General features: G+C 46.9%; 1 protein-coding gene across 4 annotated transcripts; it reads right to left on the minus strand.

The window, feature by feature from the left end:
* Positions 1-15,516: 15,516 nt before the first annotated feature.
* On the minus strand, positions 15,517-23,462 carry LOC120322268. 4 transcript variants are annotated; one of them, XM_039377317.1, is made up of 2 exons: positions 16,963-23,462; positions 15,517-16,695 (listed from the first exon to the last, which is right to left on the minus strand). In XM_039377317.1, the coding sequence occupies exons 1-2, from the start codon at positions 22,018-22,020 to the stop codon at positions 16,531-16,533; spliced, it is 5,223 nt and encodes a 1,740-aa protein (XP_039233251.1). In that variant the 5' UTR covers positions 22,021-23,462; the 3' UTR covers positions 15,517-16,530. The 4 variants fall into 4 exon arrangements, with proteins under 4 accessions (XP_039233251.1, XP_039233252.1, XP_039233253.1 ...); XM_039377318.1 differs by having other exon boundaries at positions 16,553-17,547; positions 17,623-23,462; XM_039377319.1 differs by having other exon boundaries at positions 16,553-17,207; positions 17,289-23,462.
* Between the last annotated feature and the right edge of the window lie 1,954 nt (positions 23,463-25,416).

A 25,416-nucleotide genomic window follows, 5' to 3' on the forward strand; every position in this document is an offset into this window, starting at 1 on the left:
TCAAGAATCTGGTGAAGGCTGTGGTCAATCCGTGTAAGATTTGCACGATTTACAAGAAGAGACTCCAAACACAGCTGATGGGCGATTTCCCGACAGATAGAGTCTCCTTCTCGAGGGCGTTCACCTACACGGTTATCGACTATGCTGGCCCTTTCGAAATAAAAAATTATACAGGGAGAGCGTGTCTCATAACGAAGGGATATGTTTGTGTGTTTGTGTGCTTTTCCACGAAGGCTATCCATTTGGAACCCACTTCCGATCTAACAACCGAGAAATTTCTAGCGGCCTTTGCTCGTTTCGTAGCGATGCGCGGTTGTCCTCAGCGGGTCCATTCGGATAATGGTAAGACCTTTGTGGGGGCGGCAACTTTGATTTCCAGGGACTTTCTCCAAGCGATCAAGCGACTCGTATGGCGGTTCATCCCACCAGGGGCTCCACATATGGGGGGTTTGTGGGAAGCAGGGGTGAAAAGCTTCAAAACCCTGTTCCTTAAATCAACGTCAGCCCGCAAATATACATTTGAGGAGCTGGCGACGCTTCTCGCTAAGATTGAGGCTTGCCTCAACTCTAGACCCCTCTCCCCTATGTCCGAAGATCCCTCAGATTTTCTGGCCCTCACACCAGGCCATTTCCTTATTGGAGGGCCGTTGCTTTCCACGGCAGAACCCGAAATAAAGGGCGAAGCCAAGTTGATAATAAATCGATGGCAACACCTCAAGGCACAACATCAGCAGTTTAGTGCACGGTGGAAAGAGGAGTATCTTAAAGAACTCCATAAACGAAACAAATGGCAATTTCCGACCAGGAACCTCCAAGCCGACGATATGGTAGTTGTCAAGGAGGACAATCTACCACCGAACGAATGGCGGCTCGGCAGAATCGTTTCTGCCTTTCCAGGAGCCGACAACCGCATTCGAGTCGTTGAGATCCGTACGTCTCGCGGCACCATAAAACGCCCTGTCCACAAAGTTATTCTTCTACCAATGGAGGACAAAGAGTCCTCCGTTCCTAGGGATTAGGGCACTTCCCCCATTCCGGGGCCCAAATAGTAGTCGGCTCATACTAAGCTTTTTATTTCTTTTATTGGCAGACTTACTCACTTTACAACATTACTCACCTACAATAATGGCTCCTCGTCCTTGTGCCACCCAGTCGTTGGAGAGCAGACGTACTCGAGGTATTAAATCCTACCGCTGCCGAGTCTGCTCTGGAATCCATCCTCTTCGGAAGTGCAAGAGGTTCCACAAACTGAGCACTGAAAAGCGCCTTTGGGCAGTACTTATTATTAAGTACTGCTCGAACTGCCTCGCCCAGCAGCACTCAGGAGGAGACTGCCGCAGCCAAGAGGGATGCAAGAAGTGTGGAGGAGACCACCACACTCTACTCCACATGCACGAGGTCCTCCCCGCTCCGACCCCGGCAGCGCTACCAGCTCCGACGCGCAGAGAGCGCCATCACGCTGCACCTCGTCCGGTCCGGATTTCCCGCACTCCGCCACCAGCCCCAGTCGCCAACAATCGCCCGCGTCCGAAGGTCTCCGTCGCGTCTCCGGCGGTGGCAACGGGGCAGCAGAAGGCTGTCCCCATCCTGCCTACAGCCATTGTCGTGCTGGACACGGGCTCGAAGACCTTCGAGATCGGGCCCATGATCGACCCATGCATGCCGGTGAGCAGCATCGACCGGTCGTTGGCGGCTGCGTTCCGGCTGCCCATCACCCGGCTGGGAGACGACGAGGTCTGCTCGGTGACACTCCGGTCCCGAACAAGCACCTTCCGACTCAACGTCGTCCTGAAGATCGAGCCCAAACAGTTGGGCGGCAGTGTAAGCAGCCAATGCTTGTATTCAAAGCTTCTCCACGGCTCGCAAGCACCGCTGCTCGCGCTCTCCTTCTCTGCTCTCGCTCTCCCTCCTTCCCGCAAGGTATTCACCACTCCGCGGTCCCGCGGAATATCCTATGTTAGTTTTAAGTTAGTCTTAATTTACAAGTGTTAGAATAAAGTGCAAAACTGAATTCGATCCCGGGCGTTTAATTTCTGGAGGAATTAACAGCAGCAGCCGCACCAACAAGAAATTCCGCCCACTCCATTTCGATGGGAATAGAAGAAATTGCCGTTACAACTGTTCTGGCGCATATGGTAAACATTGACAGTCGTTTGCAACGCGTTCTCTTTACATCAAATGTGCGCACCAAAAGTAAGCTACAGGCGAAGTTAAAAGCGTTTACGTTCGACAAGAAGCGACATGCTCGAGATGACAACCTTGGATCTAACCAATGTTGTGTGGCTGAGCCAAAGGGAAATTTGCATCAACGGGGTGAGGTCTATCCAATTTGCTTCGGATCCAGTGTAGAGTGCTCCCTTATTAAAGACGACATTAGTAATAAGTTATCTGGTAAACGTATAAACAATATTGTAATGATTAAAGGTATTGGTGGTGGTAGTGTATGCAGTACATTGCAAGTCTTGAGTGAGGTTACTAATAACGAAAACATTATGGAAATATTAATTCATGTAGTCCCGAATGAGCAATTGAGGAGTGATATTCTGATAGGGCGAGAGATACTCAAACAAGGCTTTTATGTAATTTTGACATCCGATAATTTTTAAGTAGTAAAAACTGTTAATAATTGTTCCGTTGCTGAGCGATCGTTTACCTTGTCCGATATCGACACCGAATCAGTCGACAATGAAAAAGCTAAATTAATCGAGCTACTTGAAAATCACTCGACTTCATTTACCAATTGGATACCTCATACCCGAGTAAATACAGGTGAAATGAAAATCCGTTTAATTGATCCAACTAAAACTGTCCAACGCCGACCTTACAGAAGAAGTAGTAGCGTATGCAAGTGAGCGAATTGATAAGGTGTAATATTGTTCGCCCAAGTTGTTCTCCCTTTGCTAGCCCCATGTTGCTCGTCAAAAAGAAGAATGGCACCGACCGTCTGTGTGTCGATTTTAGAGAGCTAAATTCAAACACGATTTCGGATAAATACCCCCTACCGCTTATTAGCGATCAAATTGCTACACTTCGGGAGCAAAATATTTCACATGCTTAGATATGGCAAGTGGCTTCCACCAAATCCCGATTTACCCTGAATCCGTGGAATATACTGCATTTGTGACCCCAGACGGTCAATTTGAATTTCTTACAATGCCTTTTGGCCTCAAAAATGCGCCATCTGTTTTCCAGCGTGCAGTCATAAATGCACTTGGTGACCTTGCTTATTCTTTTGTAATAGTTTTCATGAACGATATAATGGTAGTATCGCCAACCAAGGAATTGGCTTTGGAAAGGCTTATAACTGTTTTGGATGGTCTTACAAAGGCTGGTTTTACCTTTAATCTTGCTAAATGTAGTTTTCTCAAAACAACGGTCCAGTATGGGTTATGAAGTGCGAGCTGGGGAGATTCGCCCGAATGTGCGAAAGATAGCTTCATTAAGCTCTTTCCCTCCTCCTCAAACTGTCTCCGGCGTTAGACAATTCATTGGCCTGGCCTCGTACTTTCGCAAATTCGTTCCTGGATTCTCACAACTTTTGAAACCTTTGTATTCACTTTCGTCTGGTAACGGCAAGATTACATGGAGCGCCGAGCTAGAAGAAATCAGACTCAAAGTTGTGACGATCCTCACAAATGAGCCTGTTCTGGTCATTTTCGACCCGCAATATCCTATAGAGTTGCACACTGATGCAAGTGCCTGTGGATATGGAGCGATACTTTTACACCGTATAGAAAGTAATCCCCATGTAATCGAGTACTTCAGCAAAACAACTACCTCTGTTGAATCTAAATATCACTAAAAGCTACTCGCACAAAAGTAGATTTAACCCCCAAAGTTCACCGCTGGTGGGCCTACTTACAATCGTTTAATTTTGAAATTTAATATAGAGAGGGTACACGTATGGCTCATGTCGATTTCCTATCAAAAAATCCTTTACCATCCGATCACATTCTGCCAATGAACAAGATTCCCGAAAAACGAGTAAATCTGTCCGAAATTTCAAGTACTTGGCTTCTTGCTGAGCAACGATTAGGCCCCGAGATAACTGAAATTGTTAAAGGAGTTAGAGCTTTCAAATGGTCAGTAATTAACCAGGTACACGAGTCAATAATGCATTTAGGATGGCAAAAGACACTTGATAAAGTGTACCAGTATTATTGGTTCGCTAAAATGAACAAGTATGTCCGGAAATTTGTTTCAAACTGTATTACTTGTCGTTCCGTGAAATCATCGTCTGGAAAGGTTCAGGCGGAACTTCACTCTATTCCGAAGACAAGTATACCGTGGCACACCATTCATATAGATATAACAGGAAAATTAAGTGGCAAGAGCGATATGAAAAAATATCTTATTGTTCAGATCGATGCTTATACAAAGTTTGTTTATTTATATCACACCTTGAAAATAGATGCCAAAAGCTGTGTCAACGCTATGAAATCTTCTGTATCCTTATTCGGAGTACCAGATCGCGTTATCACCGACCAGGGCAGATGTTTCTCTAGCGCCAAGTTTTCAAAAGCACATCACAGAAAGTTCAACTTTACTTGATTGCTACGGGAATGAGCCGCGCAAATGGGCAAGTGAAACGGGTCATGAACGTACTGAAAAATTTTCTGTTAGTGGTAGAATCAAGTCAACGATCGTGGCAGGATGCACTTGGCGAAGTCCAACTTGCACTGAATTGTACAATTTCTCGTGCCACTGAGGCAAGTCCGTTGGAGATGTTAATTGGTAAACCGGCTCGACCCCTTGGGTTAGTTCCCCCATGTGAGACCGAATGTGAAATAGATTTGGCATCTGTTAGAGCGCAGGCGACAGAAAATATGAATTCCTTAGCGTCTTACGACAAATCCAGATTTGATAGCAGTAAGGCAGGCGTTGACAAATACCACGTAGGTGACTATGTGCTATTGAAAAATGAAGAAAGACACCAAACCAAGTTAGATCCGAAATTCAAAGGTCCGTTTTTGGTAACTGAAGTATTAGAGGGTGACAGAAATACGCTAAAGTCATTGACGAGTAACCGATCGTTCAAGTATTGTCATGAAGATTTACGAAAAATGCCGGATGCGGAAATGCCTAATGAGTTAAACGAGAAATAGCTGAAATATAGAAATAGGTCAATAAAGAGAAAATCCCGCCAATGAGTTATTTTGTGAACGAGAGTTATCCGTCTATGTGAGACGATGAATTGTCAGTTATCCGTCGAGGTGAGACCTGTTGCTTGTAACAAGAGAGATCCGTCCAGGAGAGACGATGAGTTTGCATTGAACAAATAATCAAGTGTGTGTGAACTGGCGGAAGATCGATACTAGCAAACGGTAAATGATAATACTAAGATAAGTTGTAAACTGATGTCGCACAGAGGTTAAGCGACACAGAGGGAAAAACAGAAGACATTCAAAATGCCTTTGCTGAATATTACGGCGAAACGGTAAACGACCCAAAGATCACAGCAATCTGGACAGAATTGGAAGCAGCATACCCAGATAGACCAATCCAAGCATAAAGCTGACGAACACCGAGGGACAAGTCTGAGCATAGAGGAAACGAAGCAGAAAGGTCAACGAAGAATAATTTGGGCGGTATCCAATCCGACTCAATTGGTAGTTCTAGGTGATTTTAATATACCTGACACTATGTGGTCCCCAGAAGAAAAATCAAATATCCTTCTTAATATAGCACAACATGACTTAATAGACGGTTTTATTTATATTCGAAACTATATTGATCAATTACTCGATTTATGTCTATGAATAATCTGTTTTGCGGCAAATAAACTCGATGAAAGTGGAACAGTTGAAGTCCTTAAACTATTTGGTTTTAAAGGTGTCGAGAAGGGATCATCAAAGGGTCTTCGGGAGCTCTGTGATTGCATGAATTCTTATTTGCGGGCAATTCGAACCCTGGCCACTATGCAACAAATTTTGGATGGACGTCTGATTCAAAAACTCGCACAAAAATATAAGCAAAATACACTAATTCCATCTGCTTTTAATTCAAACCAACCGATTCTATGGAGCAAATTTATTTGTACAGGGCGTTGCCAACTCTTCAACCAAACTTGGTTGGATAGTTTTTGGAAGGATGTACAATATGCCCAATAATAAATCGTTTTTAGCAGCTGTTAGGAGTCTTAAAACTCCCCACAACCCCGGATGCAGGAGATCGTAGGAAACGGCAAATAATGGATCTTGACCCCCGGCAAAGCGGAGAGACCTTGAACTAACGGTACTCGGTATTCCCCGACTACCTAGAGGAGGCCGCCCGGTTGTACAGCCACATTAAGCATCGGGCACGGAACGAGGATGTGGTGTCATGGAAGCTGTGTGTACCGACCATAAGGAGGAACATAAGGAGGTACGTGGGGAACTGCGAAAGCAACCGGAAAAATGCCGACCCAGGTGCCAGAAGAACAATGGGCCACCGTGTGTGCAGATTTTGTGGGCCCCTTGCCAAGGTCGAAGCACGGGAATTCGATGCTGCTGGTCCTGGTGGACAGATACTCCAAATGGACCGAGATCGTCCCGATGCGTAGGGCAACCAAGACTTTCTGCGAGAGCGAATAGTGGGCAGATACGGGGTGCCAAAGGTCATGATCAATGAAAACGGAGTCCAATTCACGAGCAGGGCGCTCAAGAGGTTTTTGGAGGAGCTGGGTGTGCGACACCAGCTCACTGCTCCATATACTCCACAAGAAAACCCGACAAGAGGGCCAACAGGAGCGTGAAAACAATGATCGCGCAGTTCACAGGGGCCGAACAGAGAGCATGGGAACTGGCCGGAGCTACAGCTAGCAGTTTAAACGAGTGTGGCAGAGACCACCGGATACATTCCGGCATTTATAACGCAGGGAAGGGTACCAAGTCTGCCGAACGCGTTATTTGACGAACAGCAGGTGTACACAGACGCCGGCAAAGAAGGCGGAAAAGCTGAAGGATATCATCAAACCGGTGCGGAGGAATATGGAGAAGGCAGCGTAGGATACGGCGCGCCACTATAATCAACAGTATGGGCGAAGGAGCACCATCTTTCGAAGGCAGCCGAAGTCGGCTGATCTCACACTCAGCTGCTAAGCCACAGTTGGCAAGCGGCTCAGGCTACCGGTCTGGCAGCACTGCACAGCCGAAGGCGGCCCCAACCACAGGTTGCGCTTCTATGGAAATGCTACCCGTCAGCAGCTAATTGCTACGTAACTAGCCAAACGATCTCGTCTCTGAACGTAGCATACTTTCCTGGGCTACTGACGAGAACTCTTGGTAGCAACGCATGGAATCCCTGCGTAAATAGCACCAAAGTGATAATAGGTGTCAAAGGTCAAGGAGCGGACCAGCAGCCAACCCCGCCGCTTACGCGGGACACCGGAAAACGGGGCTCTGGCGACCGAGCAGGAGCGGTATAACTCCCACCGGAAAACCCCTTCACACCCCCACACCAAAATCCACGGAGCGTCTGACCGATAGTGGGCGGCAACGTGGTCTGCATCTGCGCTATAGTGGCCAACAGAAATCCAACCCTGGCAGAAGGGATAAAACTACAAAATAAACCTGGCCGTAGATATAAAATGCTTTCAAGTGAGGAATGTCGCTAACTAACATCACTACTCCAGGTGGCAACGACTTAGTTGGAAATCCACCCGTGGTAAAATCCACGGCAGGGGCACGGATTCTGGAGGCTCCAAGCCACGTTCTGAACCAACCTGGCGGGGTTGTGGCAAACTTGGCCGCCTCGACAGTGATCCCAACAAGCAAATCCAATAGTGAAATGGACAACGCGGGAGATTTCCAAAGCAGCAGAAAAATCTCGCGTTCGCCTATCTTGCCTAGAACACCTGCGCCGCCACAGATCGGTGGGTCAGTCCTGGTCGTTATGGGAGATGTACAGGACTCGCCAAAGCGGGCAAGGACCCCAAGCAGCGCCTTCGGCTCGAGCCGCAGAACACCTTCAAAGAGGACGAAGGCGGATGGGCAAGTCCGCTGCGCCGATAAGCTGTCGGAAATTAGCTCATAACCCTGACCAACGTCAAGCAGTTGAGGCACATAAACGTGCAGATATAAGTGTTGTTCGCTAGGATCAAGGCCCTCCAAGAAGACGCCAGCTCCCTGCTGGCTGTTGGACATGGAGGAATATAATCCCGGCTCAGCCAGCGGGAGTCCCAAGCCGTATGAAGCCGGACAGGTGGATGAAGGCGGAGACAAGGAAGAACGCACGCCTATCGCGGAGACCCTACGCTGTCGAAGCGAAGAGAAAGACCTACAGTGAGGTCTTGGCTTTGATCACTAGGCGAGGCGACGGACAACTGCTGAAGCTGTGGATAAACGTGCACAAGATCCGCTGCACAGCTAGTGGAAACCTCCTGCTCAAGCTAAACAGGAGATAAGAGCGCATCGCTCATGAAGATCGATCTGGAGGCGGTGCTGGATGGAGTCGCATCTGCATCAGACGAAGGACTCGCGGCTGCAAATCCCCTCGATCTGCGACTTGCAGGCGTTGTCAAAGGCGTTGGTGGACCAGTTACAAGTTGAGGCAAGCTCGATAAAGCTGAAAAGCCTACGACCTTCCTTCAGGGATACCCAAACGGCAAAAGTAGACCTGCCGTACAGCGAGGCACAAGCGGTCCTTGCCAAGGGAAAGCTGAATGTGGGATGGACAGTCTGCGCAGTCAAGGAGAGTGACTTCAGACCTAGATGCTTTAAGTGCATTAGGCTCGGCCATAATGTGGCGCGTTGCAAGAGCCCCCCGACTGCTGTCTCAAGTGCGGGCAAACAGGGCACAAGATTGCTAGCTGCACTCAAAATTCCAAATGCTTCTTATGCACCAGTGTCATGAGAGCTGACGCTAAGCACATTGCCGGCAGCAGGAGATGTCCTATGAGCACCAAGCCACCGAAGAAATAAAGATCATCCAGATAAACCTCAATCTCTGAGAAGCGGTGCACCACCTGTTAAGCCAAACCATGCGCGAAGTCCAAGCTGACGTAGCGCTAATTAGCGATCCTTACAAGAAATACTGTATACATACAGATACAAGAAGCGCCGCGATCCAACGATCATTCTTTGTAAAGGGGTGGTTGGCGACCTGTGCCTGTACAGATGCTATCTACCTGTTCCTCGCAATTAAAGAAAAGTACTTATTCATTCCTACGGGCGCCGCCATATTACCCACCCTTCCCTTTTACCCTCATTCGTGAAAGTTAAAAGTCCAAATCTCCGAATATATTTAAATATTTATCCCGTCAAAATTGCAAAAAGAATAAAAAGTCCAAAAAAGTGCAAAATTCACTGTCGCGCAGCGAGTCGCAATGGTTACTTCTGTTCTTTTCTTCTTCTTGTTTGTTCTTCCTCCTCACCTCGCATTTCGTCACGCTCAACAGGGATTTTGGTTCTCCTTCCCCACAGCGCTCTTATACAGAAACTCTCATACACGCGCTCTCTCTCTCTCTCTTTTCATCTTTCTAATATATCGCTTGACTTTATTACTCATATCATTCTACTTAACTTTCCGTAGTAAATTTTCTTAATCTAATCTCCATCTAGCAACCCTACTATAACAAACGGCCCTTTGTACTTAAGATCTAATTCGTTTGGTGTCTTTTTCACCTTTGTTTCTTATATTTTACCACACGAGCATTCTTTTTATCAACTCTGCCCTTGTCATACTTTGCATTTCTTTCAATGTTTTCTTTACCCTTCTCTCTAGCTTTCTCCAAATCTACTGGCATTTCTTCGTTGATGGTCAACATTCTCATCGGCCTTGCCTCTTTTCCTATCAGCAATTCTAAGGGACTGTGCTGAGTCACCCGATTAGTGGTGCAATTTATGGCCAACTGTATTTCACCCAATGCCTCCTGCCACGAACGTTCGCTAGTCTCTACTACTGTTAACATCCCTTTAAGTACACTCATCACTCGCTCTACCTGCCCATTCGCTCTGCTAGCATCAGTTGCTATCACATGTAAATCCATTTTGTTTGTGTTACAGAACTTGCGAAATTCGCTACTTGAGAAGCATCGTCCCTAATCTGCTATAATCCTACTGGGGACGCCAAATATCGATATGGCGGACTTCACGGACTGCAACTAATCGAGTCTAAATTCCAGGTGTGTGGAACAAATAGATGTACTTAGTGATAGCATCAATTTGTACAATGACGTATTCCTTCTCGTCTTTCTTGCCACTCAATTACCCACTTATGTCAATATGAATGGTATGCCACGGTATCTCTACTTTGGGTATCGATGCACTCGCGGGGTCAATACCGCCTTGTCCTGACTCGCCTTAATAGAATTGCAGTCTGTATACACAGTAAACTGTCTACCGGTTAAATAATGGCGAAAGTGCTTGATGGCATTAAAAACTGCCAATGTTTCGAACTCATAAGAGTGGTATTTAGATTCTGCTAACATGGTGCATTTGCTATAATACTCGACTACCCTCCGTTTTCCTTCTACTTTGTGCAATAACATAGCGCCATAACCATTTGCGCTCGCATCCGTGTGCAATTCAATTGGAAATTTGGGGTAAAAAAATTATTAATACTGGATCGCTGATCAGGACTTTAATGATTCTTTGACGAATTTCCCCATGTTGTTTTTCCCATTTGAAATCATTTAATTTCGAATTTAATTGGTACAATGGTTTCATCACTTCCGAAAATCTTGGGACAAACTGCCTGAAGTAAGATGCTAAACCAATAAACTGTCGTATCTGTGTGATTGAACCTGGTTCCGAAAGTTGAGATAATGCCTGAATTTTTCGTGGGTTTGGCTTCAGTTCACCCTCCTTTACAACGAAACCCAAGTATTCTATTTCCTTTCGCAGAAATTGACATTTTTTACATTGAAAGAAAACCTTGACATTGATAACACGCTTAGCACTTTCTCTAGTCTTTCGTACGCTTCCTCTTCAGAATCTGAGATAATCAACACATCATCAATGTAGACCACCGCATAGGTATTAACTAAATTGCCCAGGGCTCGGACTATGGCATGCTGAAAAACAGATGACGCATTCTTTTATCCGAATGGCATTGCTAAAAAACTCGTATTGTACTTCAGGGGTCACAAAAGCTGTTCTCTCAACAATCGGGATGAATTGATAACTGATAAAACTGATAAAAACCACTGGCCATATCCAAACTGGAAAAATATTTTCCGCCACGTAAACGATCAATCTGGTCTGATATTAAAGGCAAGAAACTCCCGATAGTCAATTCGAAGCCTATCACTGCCGTTTTTCTTTTTCACAAGTAACATAGGGCTAGCGAAGGGACAGCTACTAGGTCTAATTACCTTTGCTTCTAACATTTTATCAATTTTATTCCTTACTATCTGCCTTTCGTCTTCGCTGAGGCGATACGATCGCCTTTAAACAGTTTTATTCATGTCTAGCAAACGGATTTCCAGTGAACCCGTGGTCACACGCCTACATGGGATACCATGAAGAAGATTTCCGAATATTTGGCCAATTAAGTTTTGATTTATCACTAGCAATTGAGTCGACCTTATTTAACATGCTATCGTCATTTATCGATAATACCGTTTGTCTTTTGTAAATATCGAACCTGTTACTTTCTAACATTACTCCAAAACCAAGCTGAAAAATATCTTGCCAAATCATCATATCGTATTTAAGGTATTTTTTATCAACTACCTGAAATAACAATTCAAGATTAAATTCAGAAATTTTTAAAGTGGCCAGAATTTGCAATTTGCTCTTGACAACATTGTCGCCTTTGCATCTCAAAACTACAAGATTATGGCATCTCTTGCCGGCAAGCTTCTCGCTTATTGTCTCTTTAATTACCGATCATTCGAAACCAGAATCAAAGTAAAATGGAAACCGCTCACCAACTGTATTGCTGTCCCGTTCTGCTGAATTACCGCACACGTGTCGACTCTCCTCCCTATGCTTATGTTCGCTGTTGCTGGTCTCTTCGTACACGCCGATGCAATATGTCCAGGGTCGATTTGCGATGTATGTGCCAGGACCAATGATACCGCGATCTCGTCGTGCTTCATTGGATTCCACTTGTTCAGTAAAGTTGTAACAAAAACGGCTGGGTACACCGAAAGGCATTCATGTTGAGTTGGGCGTCCTTTCAGCATGCTCAGCAACGCTGCAGCCGTTGTCTCGTTGCCTTCATAGCGTTCCAAGAACAATTTCTTGAACTGCAGCCAGCTCATTTCAGGAAAAGAAATTTGCGAAAGCCACTGCGATGCACTGCCGAGAAGTGATTTGCTGAGCATCATCACCAAAGATGCGCCTTCTTGAGGATGACTTATAATTAACATTAAATCTTATGAACCAAGTAAATTCCCGACAAATACAATAACAAAACAAACAACACATAGCCTCTGGCCATTCCAAATAAAATATAAATTACACATTTACGCGCCAGTTCCCTATTACATCAACATATATTCCATATTACATCAACATATATTACATATAACATCAACATATATTTCATATTACATCGGCATATTACATATTACATCAACATATATTCTATATTACATCGACATATTACATCAACATATATTCCATATTACATGGACATATATTACATATTACAGCAATTTATATTACATACATACATTGCGCATATTATCTGCATTCCTTATACACATACACCAAAGTGTATCTGTTTAAAATTTTTTGTACGTTCCAATAAACATTTTTGCGACCGTGTTCAACATTCCAAGTGTTCACACCGTAAATCAGGTGGACCTGATTACCATAAATCTCCGGTCAATTATACAATTCGCTGTTCACTCCAAGTCAGCTGTCCAATAAGTCCAAACTACGGCATTTCCACTTCGTAAATTTTTCACCACTTTCACACCCGTTACATCCTATACGGTCTTTTTCCGCTGCTTTCAACCGTTCACGGCAGCAATCTTAAACTTATTAAGTGGAGTCTAACGAATCTGTCCACATTTGCAAAGTGTGACCGTGCTCCAAAACTGCTTCCTTTCCATTTCGCATTTATTCGATTATGCCCATCGGGGACGATAAGAAGAAATTGTCCGCTGACAAACCCAGGTCTATTTTTTCACCACAAGGGCCGAAGAGTCCAAGAATTCCAAGCATTTCGGTGAAAACGCCTGCGCAGATTTCCGACGACTGTGCTACTCCATCCAAAGCCACAGTACAGCGCACAGCTAAAAATATGGCTGCTTCCGATCTAGCGCTAGTCAAATTCATTTCGGTTTCTGAACACTTAAGCGAATTTGAGGTTCAGATCAACACTCCGGAATCTGCAGCTCCAACTGTCACGATGAATAGCGTCCGTCGCGACCAAGTCTGCTACGGGACAAGGTTGAAAAGAAATTCGACATCTGCTCCGAATGCCTAGTTTCAGCAGGCGAAGCGGCAGCAGGTAACATGCCTATTCTCAGGGCTAAATACAGTTATTGCTATTCAGTCTATGAGAGGTGTCTTGCCCAGCTCGTTGATAAAATCGAACAGGCCACGTCTCAGTCCATCCCAGCCACGAACGCTGCACCGCAGGCCTATATTTCCCCTGGCTGCCGGTTGCCTCTATGCGATACAGAAGTTTTCGCAGGTGACTATCTTCGCTGGCCGACTTTCCGGGATCTTTTCACAGCCATTTATATCAATAATCCACGGCGGTGTCCGCTCTGCGTGGGAGAACCCAACAGAGCGTTTCGAAAATAAACGATTGTTGTAAACAGTCAATTAAAAATCCTTTTTAATGTGCAGTCGATACCACAAGAATCTGTGGCGGCTTTGAAGGTACTGCAAAGTACTATTCAAGGTTGCTTGACTGCCTTAGAAATGTCAGGCATCAGCATTGAGAACTGGGATGCTTGCTTGTATATTTGTGTTCAAACAAGCTTCCGAAAATAACTTTCTCCTTATGGGAGCAGTTGCCCCATAAGAAAGCCGACATTCCGACATGGGTAGAGGTGAACCCCTTCCTCACAGAACGCCATCGAACCCTAAAGGCCATCGATGATGTGAGACCGCCCGTACCAAGTCAGTCGCACTCCAAAGCGATGAATTCAAGTTCCCACGAGACGAAAGTGGCTCCAAAATCCAAAAGTTGCGACTTGTGCAACAAGGAAAACCATCCTGTCCGTGTATGTCCGCGTTTTTTTTTTAAATGTCGGTTGACGACCGGTCAGCCTACATTAAACGGAAGCAGTTATGCTTGCTCTGCTTTGAAAAGGGACATCGGCTTCGTGAGTGCAAAAGCACGCACAATTGTTTTACTTGCCGTGGCCGGCATCACACGCTGTTGAACCGAAACAACCCCTTTTCCAGCAATTCAAGTCCTTCAAATCCTGCAAGGCCAAATTCTACTAATCAAGCCAATTTCGTTCCTAATGAGCAAGCCGGTGTTCAAAATTATTTCGCCACGGGCTCAAGAGCTATCCTTCTTGGCACTGCCGTGATCAATATTTTCCATCTGGGCATTACCTTTAAGGCACGCGCCAAGCGACTGTTCAATCTAATTAGATTGGCATTCCAGGTGGTTCAAGCCCAAGTCTCGGGCTTAAACCAAACAGTAGCAGCTCAGTCCAAGAAGCTCTGCAGTTTCACCATCCGATCTCCGACTAGGCCCGCGTTGCAGTTGGAGACGACGGCCTATGTCCTCCCTCAACTAGCCGGAAATCTGCTTTCCTACCCAATTCCGCTAAATTTCCTTCGGGATCTTCCTGATTTTCCACTAGCGGATCCAAAATTCTATGAGAGCGCACTAATAGATGTCCTAATCGGAACCGAAATTCTGCCTTCGGTGCCTCTGAGTGGAGAAAAAACCAACATATGTGTCCCTCTTAGGGCAAGAGACCATTTTCGGCTGGGTATTAACTGGTCCAGTGTCAGCCTCAGCACAAAGCAGAATACGATAATTCACTGGACAAACTACTCACCAAATTTTGGGAGTTGGAAAATATACCAATAAAGTTGGTAAAAGAAAGAATTGGTTGCAAAATCCACGCAATGGCCAAGTCAGGTCGACAACGCTCCGGTGACCGATCTGAAGAAGCGTGCTCTGAAAGTCCATCTCGCAATAGCTCCTTCTAAAGAGTTTTTGGAACGTTTTTCCAAGCTTGAGAAAGCACTATTGGTCCTCGCTTATGTTCATCGCTTCATACAGCGGTGCAGGAAGCAGACATCTCCATCTGATGTGCATTTGCCGGCATCGCCGCCGCCGAGTGGTTCCTAATTTTGAACACTCAGCGCAGAGAATACCCTATGGAATATCACTGAAAAGCGCCCAGTGCCAAGTTCCAGTTCCATTCTAAACATGAGCCCTTTAGTAGATCCGCATGGACTGATCAGGGCGTGCGGCCGTGTGGCGGCTTCCGAAAGCGCGGCATCCAGTGATTCTTCCGTATAACTGCCTGCTTTCTCGCCTCCTTGCGAATTTCACACAGTTGATGGTGCGCCTCATCCGGTCGTGTAGAAATGGCTCTGCTGGGGGTTGCGGCGGTTGAGAAACCAGATCGTTTTGATTCCAATTGAAACGCAGAGGCGAGGATTTCTGGTTCTCCAAAGGGTAGTCTTTATTCACTTTGATGTATATATGTACAAATATAAAACAGGTTGCTCCAAATTTTGTGTCTTCGTGACTTGTAGAAATGAAAGTAAGTAAGTGAGTAAGCAAAAAAAGAAAGAATGTGGCCAGCGGTCCCTAATGGAAGAATACTCCCTTTTTCAAAAGAGAGTGGGTGGATTCTCTTCTCCATTTAGGGACGCGTGGAACTGGCACACGGGAGCTGGAGTAAACATCCCGCCCGCCTTGCAATGCCACAGATTGCAAAAGAATCTGTGATGCGTCAGTGGCCGTATGTTCCGGAGAGCATCCATCCTAAAACAGTGCTCTGTGCTACGATGTGCCCGTTCTGGCTGTGCATGACACCCGGTTGGATAATCGTGGGAAACACATCCGCACCTAGCACGACGGAGGTACCAGCCGGCCTGTGGAAACTGGGGTCCGACAGGATGAGGTTGGTGAACACTGTTTTGGCAGCGTCAGGCAGCTCTCGGGCAGGAGTCCGCATTCGCAGCTGCTCCTCGACGTGGAACACCACCTCAATCCGTGGCGTCTCTGTATGCATCGGTATGAGAGTGGCTCTGCACACCCTCTCATCACCGACTCCCAGGATAGGGAGGGCCATGGCCTCGGCTAGTGATCCGTCAATGCGGCTCAAAGTAGAGCACGCATCTACCATAGCCCGCACATCGAAGCGTTTGTCCCCGATGTCGAACCGCAGATTGACGGTGGGCAGGATAGCCGTTGTAGTGTGGGAGAGCACTGCCGAGAGGCGGGGTTGCTCGATGCTGGCCTTCGGCTCTGGCGTCTCGATGGGCCTGTCCGCGCTGGCAGACCGCTCTCGCTTTTCCCGCCGATGGAGATGCAGCAGGGTGTGATGAGCGTCCCCACATACTCGGCAGCGACACTCACTTCGGCACGAGTCTCCGGAATGCTGGTGCGCCAAGCAATTCGGGCAATATTTGTTGATGAGAACCGCACGGAGCCGCCGCTCGGCATCTAGCCGGAGAAACCGCGAACACGTCCGAAGCGGATGAATCCCCTGACAGACTCGGCATCGGAACGATCGAGTTCCTCGAGAACATCTGTCGATGAGCTGGCGACGTTGGTTGCGATGGGACGGCATGGCTGGCGCAAAGAGATGAGAGAGAGAGAGAAGAACGACTGGAGGATAGAACGGAAAGAAAAAAAAAAAAAAAAATAATGATTAGTGGATACGCTTTACTCTCACAGTTATGGACATCGAACGCAGAGACATTGGACATGTTTGTCTACGGGAAGGAAAACTAATTTGGAAATTGGCCGTTTGAGGATACCACGGGCCGTGCGGACATCTACGACGCGAACTTTGTCATCAGAGCCAGGATAAACCCTTTGAACACGCCCTAAACGCCACCCATACGATGGAACGTGGTCTTCCTTGATAATTACCATGTCGCCTTCGGACATATTCCTGGTTGGAATTTGCCACTTGGTCCTCTTATGGAACTCTTTCAGGTATTCAGCCTTCCATCTCGATGCGAAAAGCTGGCCAAGGGCTTTGAGTCGCTGCCATCGGTTCAGGATAGAACTGGCTTCGCCGGCGGTGGGAGGTTCGGCGGGGACAAGTAGCGGTCCGCCTATCAGAAAATGTCCCGGAGTGAGAGCGAGGATATCCGACGGATCTTCTGACATCGCTGAAATTGGTCTGGAGTTGAGGCATGCCTCGATCCGACACAGTAGAGTGGATAACTCTTCAAGGGTATACTTAAAATTACCTGTCGTCTTGTAGAAGTGAGTCTTGAAGCTCTTGACTCCTGCTTCCCACAGGCCTCCCATATGGGGGGCGCCTGGAGGGTTGAAATGCCAGGATAGGCTCTGGTGACTAAATGACGAGGTAACCTTTTCCTTAACCGCAGCGATGAAATCTTCTGTGAGGGCCTTCTCCGCGCCCACAAAAGTCTTTCCGTTGTCCGAGTAAAGATGGAGAGGGCACCCTCTTCTGGCCGCGAACCTTGAGAAGGCTCCGAGGAATTTCTCCGTGGTCAAGTCCGAAGTGGCTTCCAAATGGATGGCCTTCGTACTGAAGCACACGAAGACGCAGACATAGCCCTTCGTGATTCGACAGGCCCGACCTGAATAGCTCTTGACATCAAACGGTCCCGCGAAGTCGAGTCCTGTGTGTGTAAAAGGTCGCGAATAGGTCGCTCTGGACTGAGGTAGTTTACCCATTAGCTGGGACTGCACCTTCTTCCGGTGAATGACACACACCTTGCAGGTCGTGGTCACACGTTTGATCAGGTTCCGCAGCTTCGGAATCCAGTATCTCGTCCGGATGAGACGAACCATAAGCTGGTTTCCCCCGTGTATGGAGATACGGTGAGTAAATGTGACCAGAAGCTCTGCTAGTTTGGAATGGTACGCCAAAAGGATAGGATGACGTTCGTCGTAGGATAACGAGTCAGATGCAGTCAAACGACCGCATGACCTCATGATGCCGTCAGCATCCAGGAACGGATTAAGGTTGAGGATACAACTGGACGAGGGAAGCTGTCCTTTGGATTGCAGGATGTTGTATTCCTCTGGATAGTCGGCCCGTTGAGTCTGCCTAATAAGCATGAGTTGTATATGGGCGAGTTCTTTACTGCTTAAGTCTGTAGAAGAAGGCGTAGGAATGCATCTGCAGCGGTTGATGAACCGCTGCACAAAAGCCATGACTCGCAGCATGCGATTGAAGTTTGAAAAACGCTCTAGGAGATCCCATGCTGGACACGCTAAATGGCACCGGACGGATCGTCTTTCGAGTTCAGGGTCCGATACCTCTTCGTGCGACGTGGGCCAGGCGACTTGCGGCTGACTCAGCCACGACGGGCCATGCCACCAGAGGTCACTACTTGCCAGCTCTTCAGCCGTGACACCACGACTGGCTAGATCTGCTGGATTGTGCTCGGAACGCACATGTGACCATTGACTGGCATCTGTATTTAGAGCAATCTTAGTCACTCGATTCGCTACGAAGGTGGTCCATTGACATGGTGGCTTGTTCAACCATGCCAACACAATGGTGGAATCAGTCCAGAAAAACGTCTCTATTCGACCAAACGGGATGTGAGGAAGAACTGCCGCCCACAGGTCAGCAAGAAGAACTGCACCACACAATTCTAAGCGCGGGAGTGAAACGGTTTTGACAGGGGCGACTTTAGTCTTTGACGTGAGCAGACTTGATGAAATGCCTCCGTCGTATTGGATGCGAACATAAATCGCTGCCCCATAGGCCTTCTGAGATGCATCACAGAAGCCGTGGATCTGAACTTGTGCTCCCGGTCGGAATTGTACCCAACGCGGGACGCGAACCTTGTGGAGGGAACTATGGCTGCGAAGGAAATCATGCCAGCGTTGCCGTAGCTCTGCAGGGAGAAACTCGTCCCATCCAATGCCGGCTAACCATATATCCTGCATTAGGATCTTGGCCTGGACTACAAATGGGGACAACCATCCAGCGGGATCGAACAGTTTTGCGATTTGCGATAGGACGTTGCGCTTGGAATAATTCGCATTGACAACAAGCTCAGTCGGGACAAAATAGAACTCATCCGCCTTGGCGTTCCACCGTATTCCCAACGTTTTCGTGGTGCTCACCTCTTCGATGTCGAGGAAGTCACCTGAGAGCAGGTGGTCTGAAGGAAGTGCCTTTAGGAGAGTTCGCTCATTCGCTGTCCACTTGCGGAGAGGAAATCCTGCGGAGCTCAGAGCTGTCCTCAACTCTTGAATGGCTAAAGTAGCCTCGACCTTCGTGTGGGCTCCTGCAAGCACATCGTCCACATACATATAATCTGAAATTATTCGAGATGCCCGTGGATATAGGGCGTGGACATCCTCGGACAGCTGCCGCAACGTTCGTAAAGCTAGAAACGGGGCACAATTAACTCCAAACGTGACAGTCTGAAGCTCGTAGTCCCTGATGTCCCCACGATCATCTCGAAAGAGAATTCTCTGAAAAGCGGTGTGTGCAGGGTTTAGGGGAATCTGCCTATACATCTTGGTGATATCGGCATTAAAGACAAATTGGAATGTTCGCCACTTTAGGATCTGGAGGGTGAGATCGGCCTGAAGTACTGGCCCTGGATGCAGGATGTCATTCAGGCTGTTCCCATTTGACGAGGGACTGGATGCGTTGAATACCACACGGACCTTTGTGGTAGTACTTTCGGGCTTGAAAACCGCGTGGTGGGGAAGATAAAAATTCACCGTGTCCGTATTCGGAGGCACAGGCTTCATGTGGCCAAGATCTATGTACTCTTTGATCACTGAGTCATAGGTATCTTTGAGAATAGGATCCCTTTTCAGGCGAGTCTCATTCCTTAGGAATTGTGCGAGAGCGAATGATCTGGAATGCCCCAAGTTGATGTGCTCAGCATCCTTGAAGGGTAGGGATACTACATATTTCCCGTCCCGAGACCTGATAGTCGTTCGAGCGAAGTTTTCTTCGCACAAGTTGTCCGACTCCTTTACTACTTTACATGGAAGATCCTCCACCTCCCAAAATTTTGTGAGAAGTGTCTCCATGGTAGGTTCCGATTCTATGGATATCTTTGTTGTGAAGGACGAAACCCTACTAGTGGCTGTAGAAACTGGCCCGGTTAAAATCCACCCAAAAATGGTCTCTTGCCCTAGCAGTGACCCACATAAGTTTGGCTTCAAGCCTGAGAGGAGGACAGACGGAAGAATATCCGCCCCTATTAGAAGGTCGATCTGGGAGGGCTGGAAAAAGAGTGGATCAGCCAACGGAATATTGGGAAGTCTTCCGAGAATGCTGCGATCGATCGAACTCGTCGGCAGATTCCCGGCCAGATTGGGCAACACCAACGCAGTCGTGTCTATCTTGAGCATCGGCTTCGCCGCCGTGCCCATCTGGAAGTGACACATCCTTTGTGAGACACCTGTGCTGGTTTGGTTCAGCCCCGTGATTCTAGTTCTCACGGTCTGACTAGGAAGCTTGATTCTGGTCGCAAGCTTCTCGGAGATGAAGGTGCCCTCTGAGCCTGAGTCTATCAAAGCCCGTGCGGGAAAGTTTTCACCCTGGTGACAGACTTGGACAATGGCCGTTCCTAAAAGGATGCCCTGCCGATTGGAGGCGAAATGAACAGAAGTGTTCGCAGTGGGCTGATCTGGATTATGAGCCTGCGCTGCGCTGGTGGAAGTAGCAGGACTTTCCTTATGAAGCAGCGTGTTGTGGCGGCCCTTGCACGTAAAACAATTGTGTCTACTTGTGCACTCTCGAAGATTGTGTCCTTGGGCGAAGCAATTAAGGCATAATCGCTTCTGCTTGATGTATGATACTCTTTGTGGTTGAGTCATCTGGAGGAAACGAGGACACTGCCGAACTGGATGTGACTCTCTGGAGCAGAGATCACAGGAGCGTACACGTGGGCCGACTTGCGTTTCAAAGGAGTTTACCCTTCTCGGCTGTGGGTTCCTGGGCTCCCTAGTATGTTGTGAGTTGGAAGTATGAAGTCGAACCTCTTCAATCGCTTCTAGCGTGCGATATCTATCTTCGAGAAACGAATTCATCTCGTCCCAGGTAGGAATTTCGGACTTGTTGTTCAACGACTGTTCCCATAATGAGAGAGTGACTGTTGGCAACTTGGAAGAGCAGAAGAAAATCAGAATGCAATCCCAATTTTCTGTGGAGACATTGGAGTGTTCCATGGCAATCAAACACCCTTGAATCGTGCTCTGAAGATCCTTCAAGGCCGTTCCTGATTCGGTGCTTATCTTCGGGAGATTGAACAGAACCTTCAACTGGCTATTTACTAAGAGTCGCTTGTTTTCAAAACGCTCTTGAAGTGCAGACCATGCGGATTGGAACCCAGAATTTGTAAGGGGGGACTTGCTAACAATAGCGTGAGCTTCGCCGCTGGTCTTGGCGTTTAAGTGGAATAATTTTTCCACTGGAGTCAGCCTGGAATTATCGATGTAGATCGCTGTGAATAGGTCCCGGAAGGTGGGCCACCGCAGATAATCTCCAGTGAAGATTTCCGTGTCACATGGCGGAAGCCTGCAACCCTTCGAGAACGTCTCAACGGACGGATTTGAACTCCCCTGAGAACTGGGGGCGGACAGACGGGCAATATGTTCGTTTAATTGGGAAGCACACCTCTCATAAACCAAGTAGCAATTCTCATATTTGCTCTGAAGCTGCCGAACGCTTTCGCCACCTCCTTCGTGAAGGGCTAGACGGGAGACTGCTTCGTATTCCCGCTCAACCTTGTCCCAGAGGGACTGGATTTGGTCTAGGCGGATCTTTAGTGTAAAAGAATTAGGCTCGGCAGAGGACGAGGATGCCGCACAAATCCGGCTTTCAAATTTGCTAAGTCGGTCGCTGGTGGCTATAAAATCAAGCACCGCAGCGTCTAAGGAGGTTCTAGTTTTTGATCTCAAATTCCCAGCGGGTCCAGCCGCCGCGTCCCTTGGGCTAGGATCCCGCTTCTGGCCTGCTTCAGACATCATTATAGTGGTTTGAGAATAAGCGCAAAATTATTACCAGAAAAAGGAAGCTGAAGCAAGTTTGGATATGAAAACCAAATAAATCCCAAAATTGAATTGAGAAAAAAAAAAATCCAGAATGTAGAAGTACCGTCCACCAGAAACGTGGAATGTCGGAAATACGGGATGGTACTGATGTGCACTGACGGAAAACCGAAACAATACGGTGATTTGAGTACCGTCCGAAAAAATTTAGAATGTAGCAGTAAAATAATATTTGTTTATGCAGAAAAAAAAAAACGATCAGTTGAACAAAATAAATTAAGTACCGTCCACCAGAAATGTAGAAGTGTAACGCAGTGTGAAGACACTGTTACTGTGGCCGAGGTAAATGTAGGAATATGTAAATGTGTATGTGTTGTATGTTATGTATGTTTATGTTTATTAATGTTTATTAATTGCACAAATTAATATTTGTTTATGCAAAAACGATCAGTTGAACAAAATAAATTAAGTACCGTCCACCAGAAATGCGAATTGTAGAAATGTAACGCAGTGTGAAGACACTGTTACTGTGGCCGAAGTAAATGTAGGAATATGTAAATGTGTATGTGTTGTATGTTATGTATGTTTATGTTTATTAATGTTTATTAATTGCACAAATTAATATTTGTTTATGCAAAAACGATCAGTTGAACAAAATAAATTAAGTACCGTCCACCAGAAATGCGAATCGTAGAAATGTAACGCAGTGTGAAGACACTGTTACTGTGGCCGAAGTAAATGTAGGAATATGTAAATGTGTATGTGTTGTATGTTATGTATTTTTATGTTTATTAATGTTTATTAATTGCACAAATTAATATTTGTTTATGCAAAAACGATCACTTGCCAAGAATAAAAGAATGTAGGAAATTGATGAAACTTGGAGTTTTGGAACCAAATGTAGAAATAGAACTATCACACATATGTACATACATGCAGGGAGCGATGTAAAAACTTCTGCCGGCCAAAGGGAAAATTGACAAAGCGATATGGCGGTCGGCAAAAGGCTTACAATTGGACAAAATGGCATGCAGTACTTAGCTGTGGACTATCCCTCGAAGAATCCGGCTGTCGAAGGACCAAAAAATGTAGAAATGGCTCTGCTGGGGGTTGCGGCGGTTGAGAAACCGGATCGTTTTGATTCCAATTGAAACGCAGAGGCGAGGATTTCTGGTTCTCCAAAGGGTAGTCTTTATTCACTTTGATGTATATATGTACAAATATAAAACAGGTTGCTCCAAATTTTGTGTCTTCGTGACTTGTAGAAATGAAAGTAAGTAAGTGAGTAAGCAAAAAAAGAAAGAATGTGGCCAGCGGTCCCTAATGGAAGAATACTCCCTTTTTCAAAAGAGAGTGGGTGGATTCCCTTCTCCATTTAGGGACGCGTGGAACTGGCACACGGGAGCTGGAGTAAACAGGTCGAAATACTGTATTCCGAGAATTAAGAACCTGATGAAAGCAATAGTAAATTCGTGCAAGGTATGTGTGATCCACAAAAAGCGGTTGCAAAGCCAACTGTTGGGTGTCCTGCCCAAAGAAAGAGCATCGTTCTCCCGACCATTCACGTATACTGGCATGGATTACGCCGGTCCGTTCGATATAAAGAACTATACGGGAAGAGAATGTCTTATCACAAAGGGGTATGTGTTAGTTTTTGTTTGTTTCTCCACCAAGGCCATCCATTTAGAGCCTACACCTGACTTAACGAACAACAAGTTTCTTGCCGCTTTCGCTCGTTTTATATCCAGAAGAGGGTGTTCACGTCAAGTCCAGTCAGACAATGGCAAAATCTTTGTTGGCGCTGCCACCCTGGTTTCCCGCGATTTCCTTCAGGCCGTAAAAGAGTCGGTGACGAATGCCTATAGACAACAAGAGATGCAACGGCAATTTATTCCTCCGGGGGCACCCCATATGGGAAGCCTTTGGGAAGCAGGCGTAAAAAGTTTTAAGACACTATTTTACAAATGCACTGCCATACGAAAATACACGTTCGAAGAGCTCTCCACGCTCTTGGCAAAAATAGAGGCGTGCCTTAACTGCAAGCCGGCCTCTCCAAGTCTGAGGATCCGACAGATTTTCTGGCCCTGACGCCAGGTCATTTCCTTGTCGGGGGACCCCTTATGTCCACGGTGTAACCCGAAGTAAAGGGAGAAACGAAATCCATTCCAAAACCGTGGCAGCATTTGATGGCTCTCCATCAGCAGTTCCGTGTGCGATGGAAAGAAGAGTACCTCAAAGAACTCCGTAAGCGCACTAAATGGCAGGCCCCGACCAAAAATCTTCGCATCGATGACATGGTCGTCATCAAGGACGACAACTTACCCCCTAATGAGTGGCGGCTCGGCAGAATTGAGTCTGTCTTCCCAGGAGCCGACGGTAACGTCCGTGTAGCAAATATCCGTACTCCAGTGGCAAAAGTGGTGCCTTTGCCGACGGAGTCTTCCGAATCTCCACAATAAATAGGCGCGCCTCTAGTCCTCAATGGTAGTTCACTAGCACTAATCATCCATTCTTTTTCATTTCGTTTTCGATCTCCTTTCGACATTGAACTACCCGCAGCATGGTCCCTCGTCAGCTAAACGCACGCAGTTCTCGTGCCTTGGAGAGTAGACGTACCCGAGGTATTCAATCCTACCGTTGCCGAGTCTGACGCGGTACCCATCCTCTTCGGAAGTGCGCGAGGTTCCTAAAGTTCAGCGCTGAAAAGCGTCTGCAAGCAGTCCTTATCAACAAATACTGCGCCAATTGCCTCGCTCACGAGCATTCCACAGGAGACTGCCGAAGCGGTGATCGTTGCAGGAAGTGCGACCGATCCCACCACACGCTGCTCCACATGGAGCGCTCTCGTCGCTGATGCAACGCCACAGCGTGAACGTCCTTCCGACAGCGCTGGTCAAGGTTGGAGACCGGGACGAAGACCTTTGAGACCGCAGCACTCATCGATACGTGCGGATCCGCACACATGTCCGGGCATTGAGCGACACAGTGGTGTCCAAGTTCCAGGACATCATGTTGGCTGATGACCAGTTTCATCGGCCTGCTACCGTCTCCATGGAGCAGACATTTATCCTAAGGTCATCCAATGCGGATTCCTGACCTCCGACAAGGGAATGCCGGTCGCCCAGAAAACAGTTTTTGGGTGGATCGTGTCCGGTGCCTGCAGCATGCCATAGGATGGCTATGTTGCAACCCCAGTGAGGGGCCGTCCATAAACCTCGTGATGCTAATTTTGGGCCATTTTGACCCCCTCCCCACCCCTTTGTGACATATCGTGACTCTCAATGGTCACTCCAACCCCCCCCCCCCCCCCCCCTATAGATAAAAAAAAAAGAAAATATAATCCATAACAATGACTAGATAAAAATTTACGTTTAG

The sequence above is a fragment of the Drosophila yakuba genome, unplaced genomic scaffold (genome assembly GCF_016746365.2).
Source record: "Drosophila yakuba strain Tai18E2 unplaced genomic scaffold, Prin_Dyak_Tai18E2_2.1 Segkk4_quiver_pilon_scaf, whole genome shotgun sequence".
Classification (NCBI taxonomy): Eukaryota; Metazoa; Arthropoda; class Insecta; order Diptera; family Drosophilidae; genus Drosophila; species Drosophila yakuba.

What these genes read in the sequence shown, in the direction of transcription:
- LOC120322268 (XM_039377317.1), bottom strand. Translation starts at nt 22,020, where the DNA reads ATGATGTCTGAAGCAGGCCAGAAGCGGGATCCTAGCCCAAGGGACGCG. An exon ending in ATATGTCCGAAGGCGACATG is followed by an intron (nt 16,696 to 16,962) that starts GTAATTATCAAG and finishes TCTATCCTCCAG; the next exon opens with TCGTTCTTCTCTCTCTCTCT.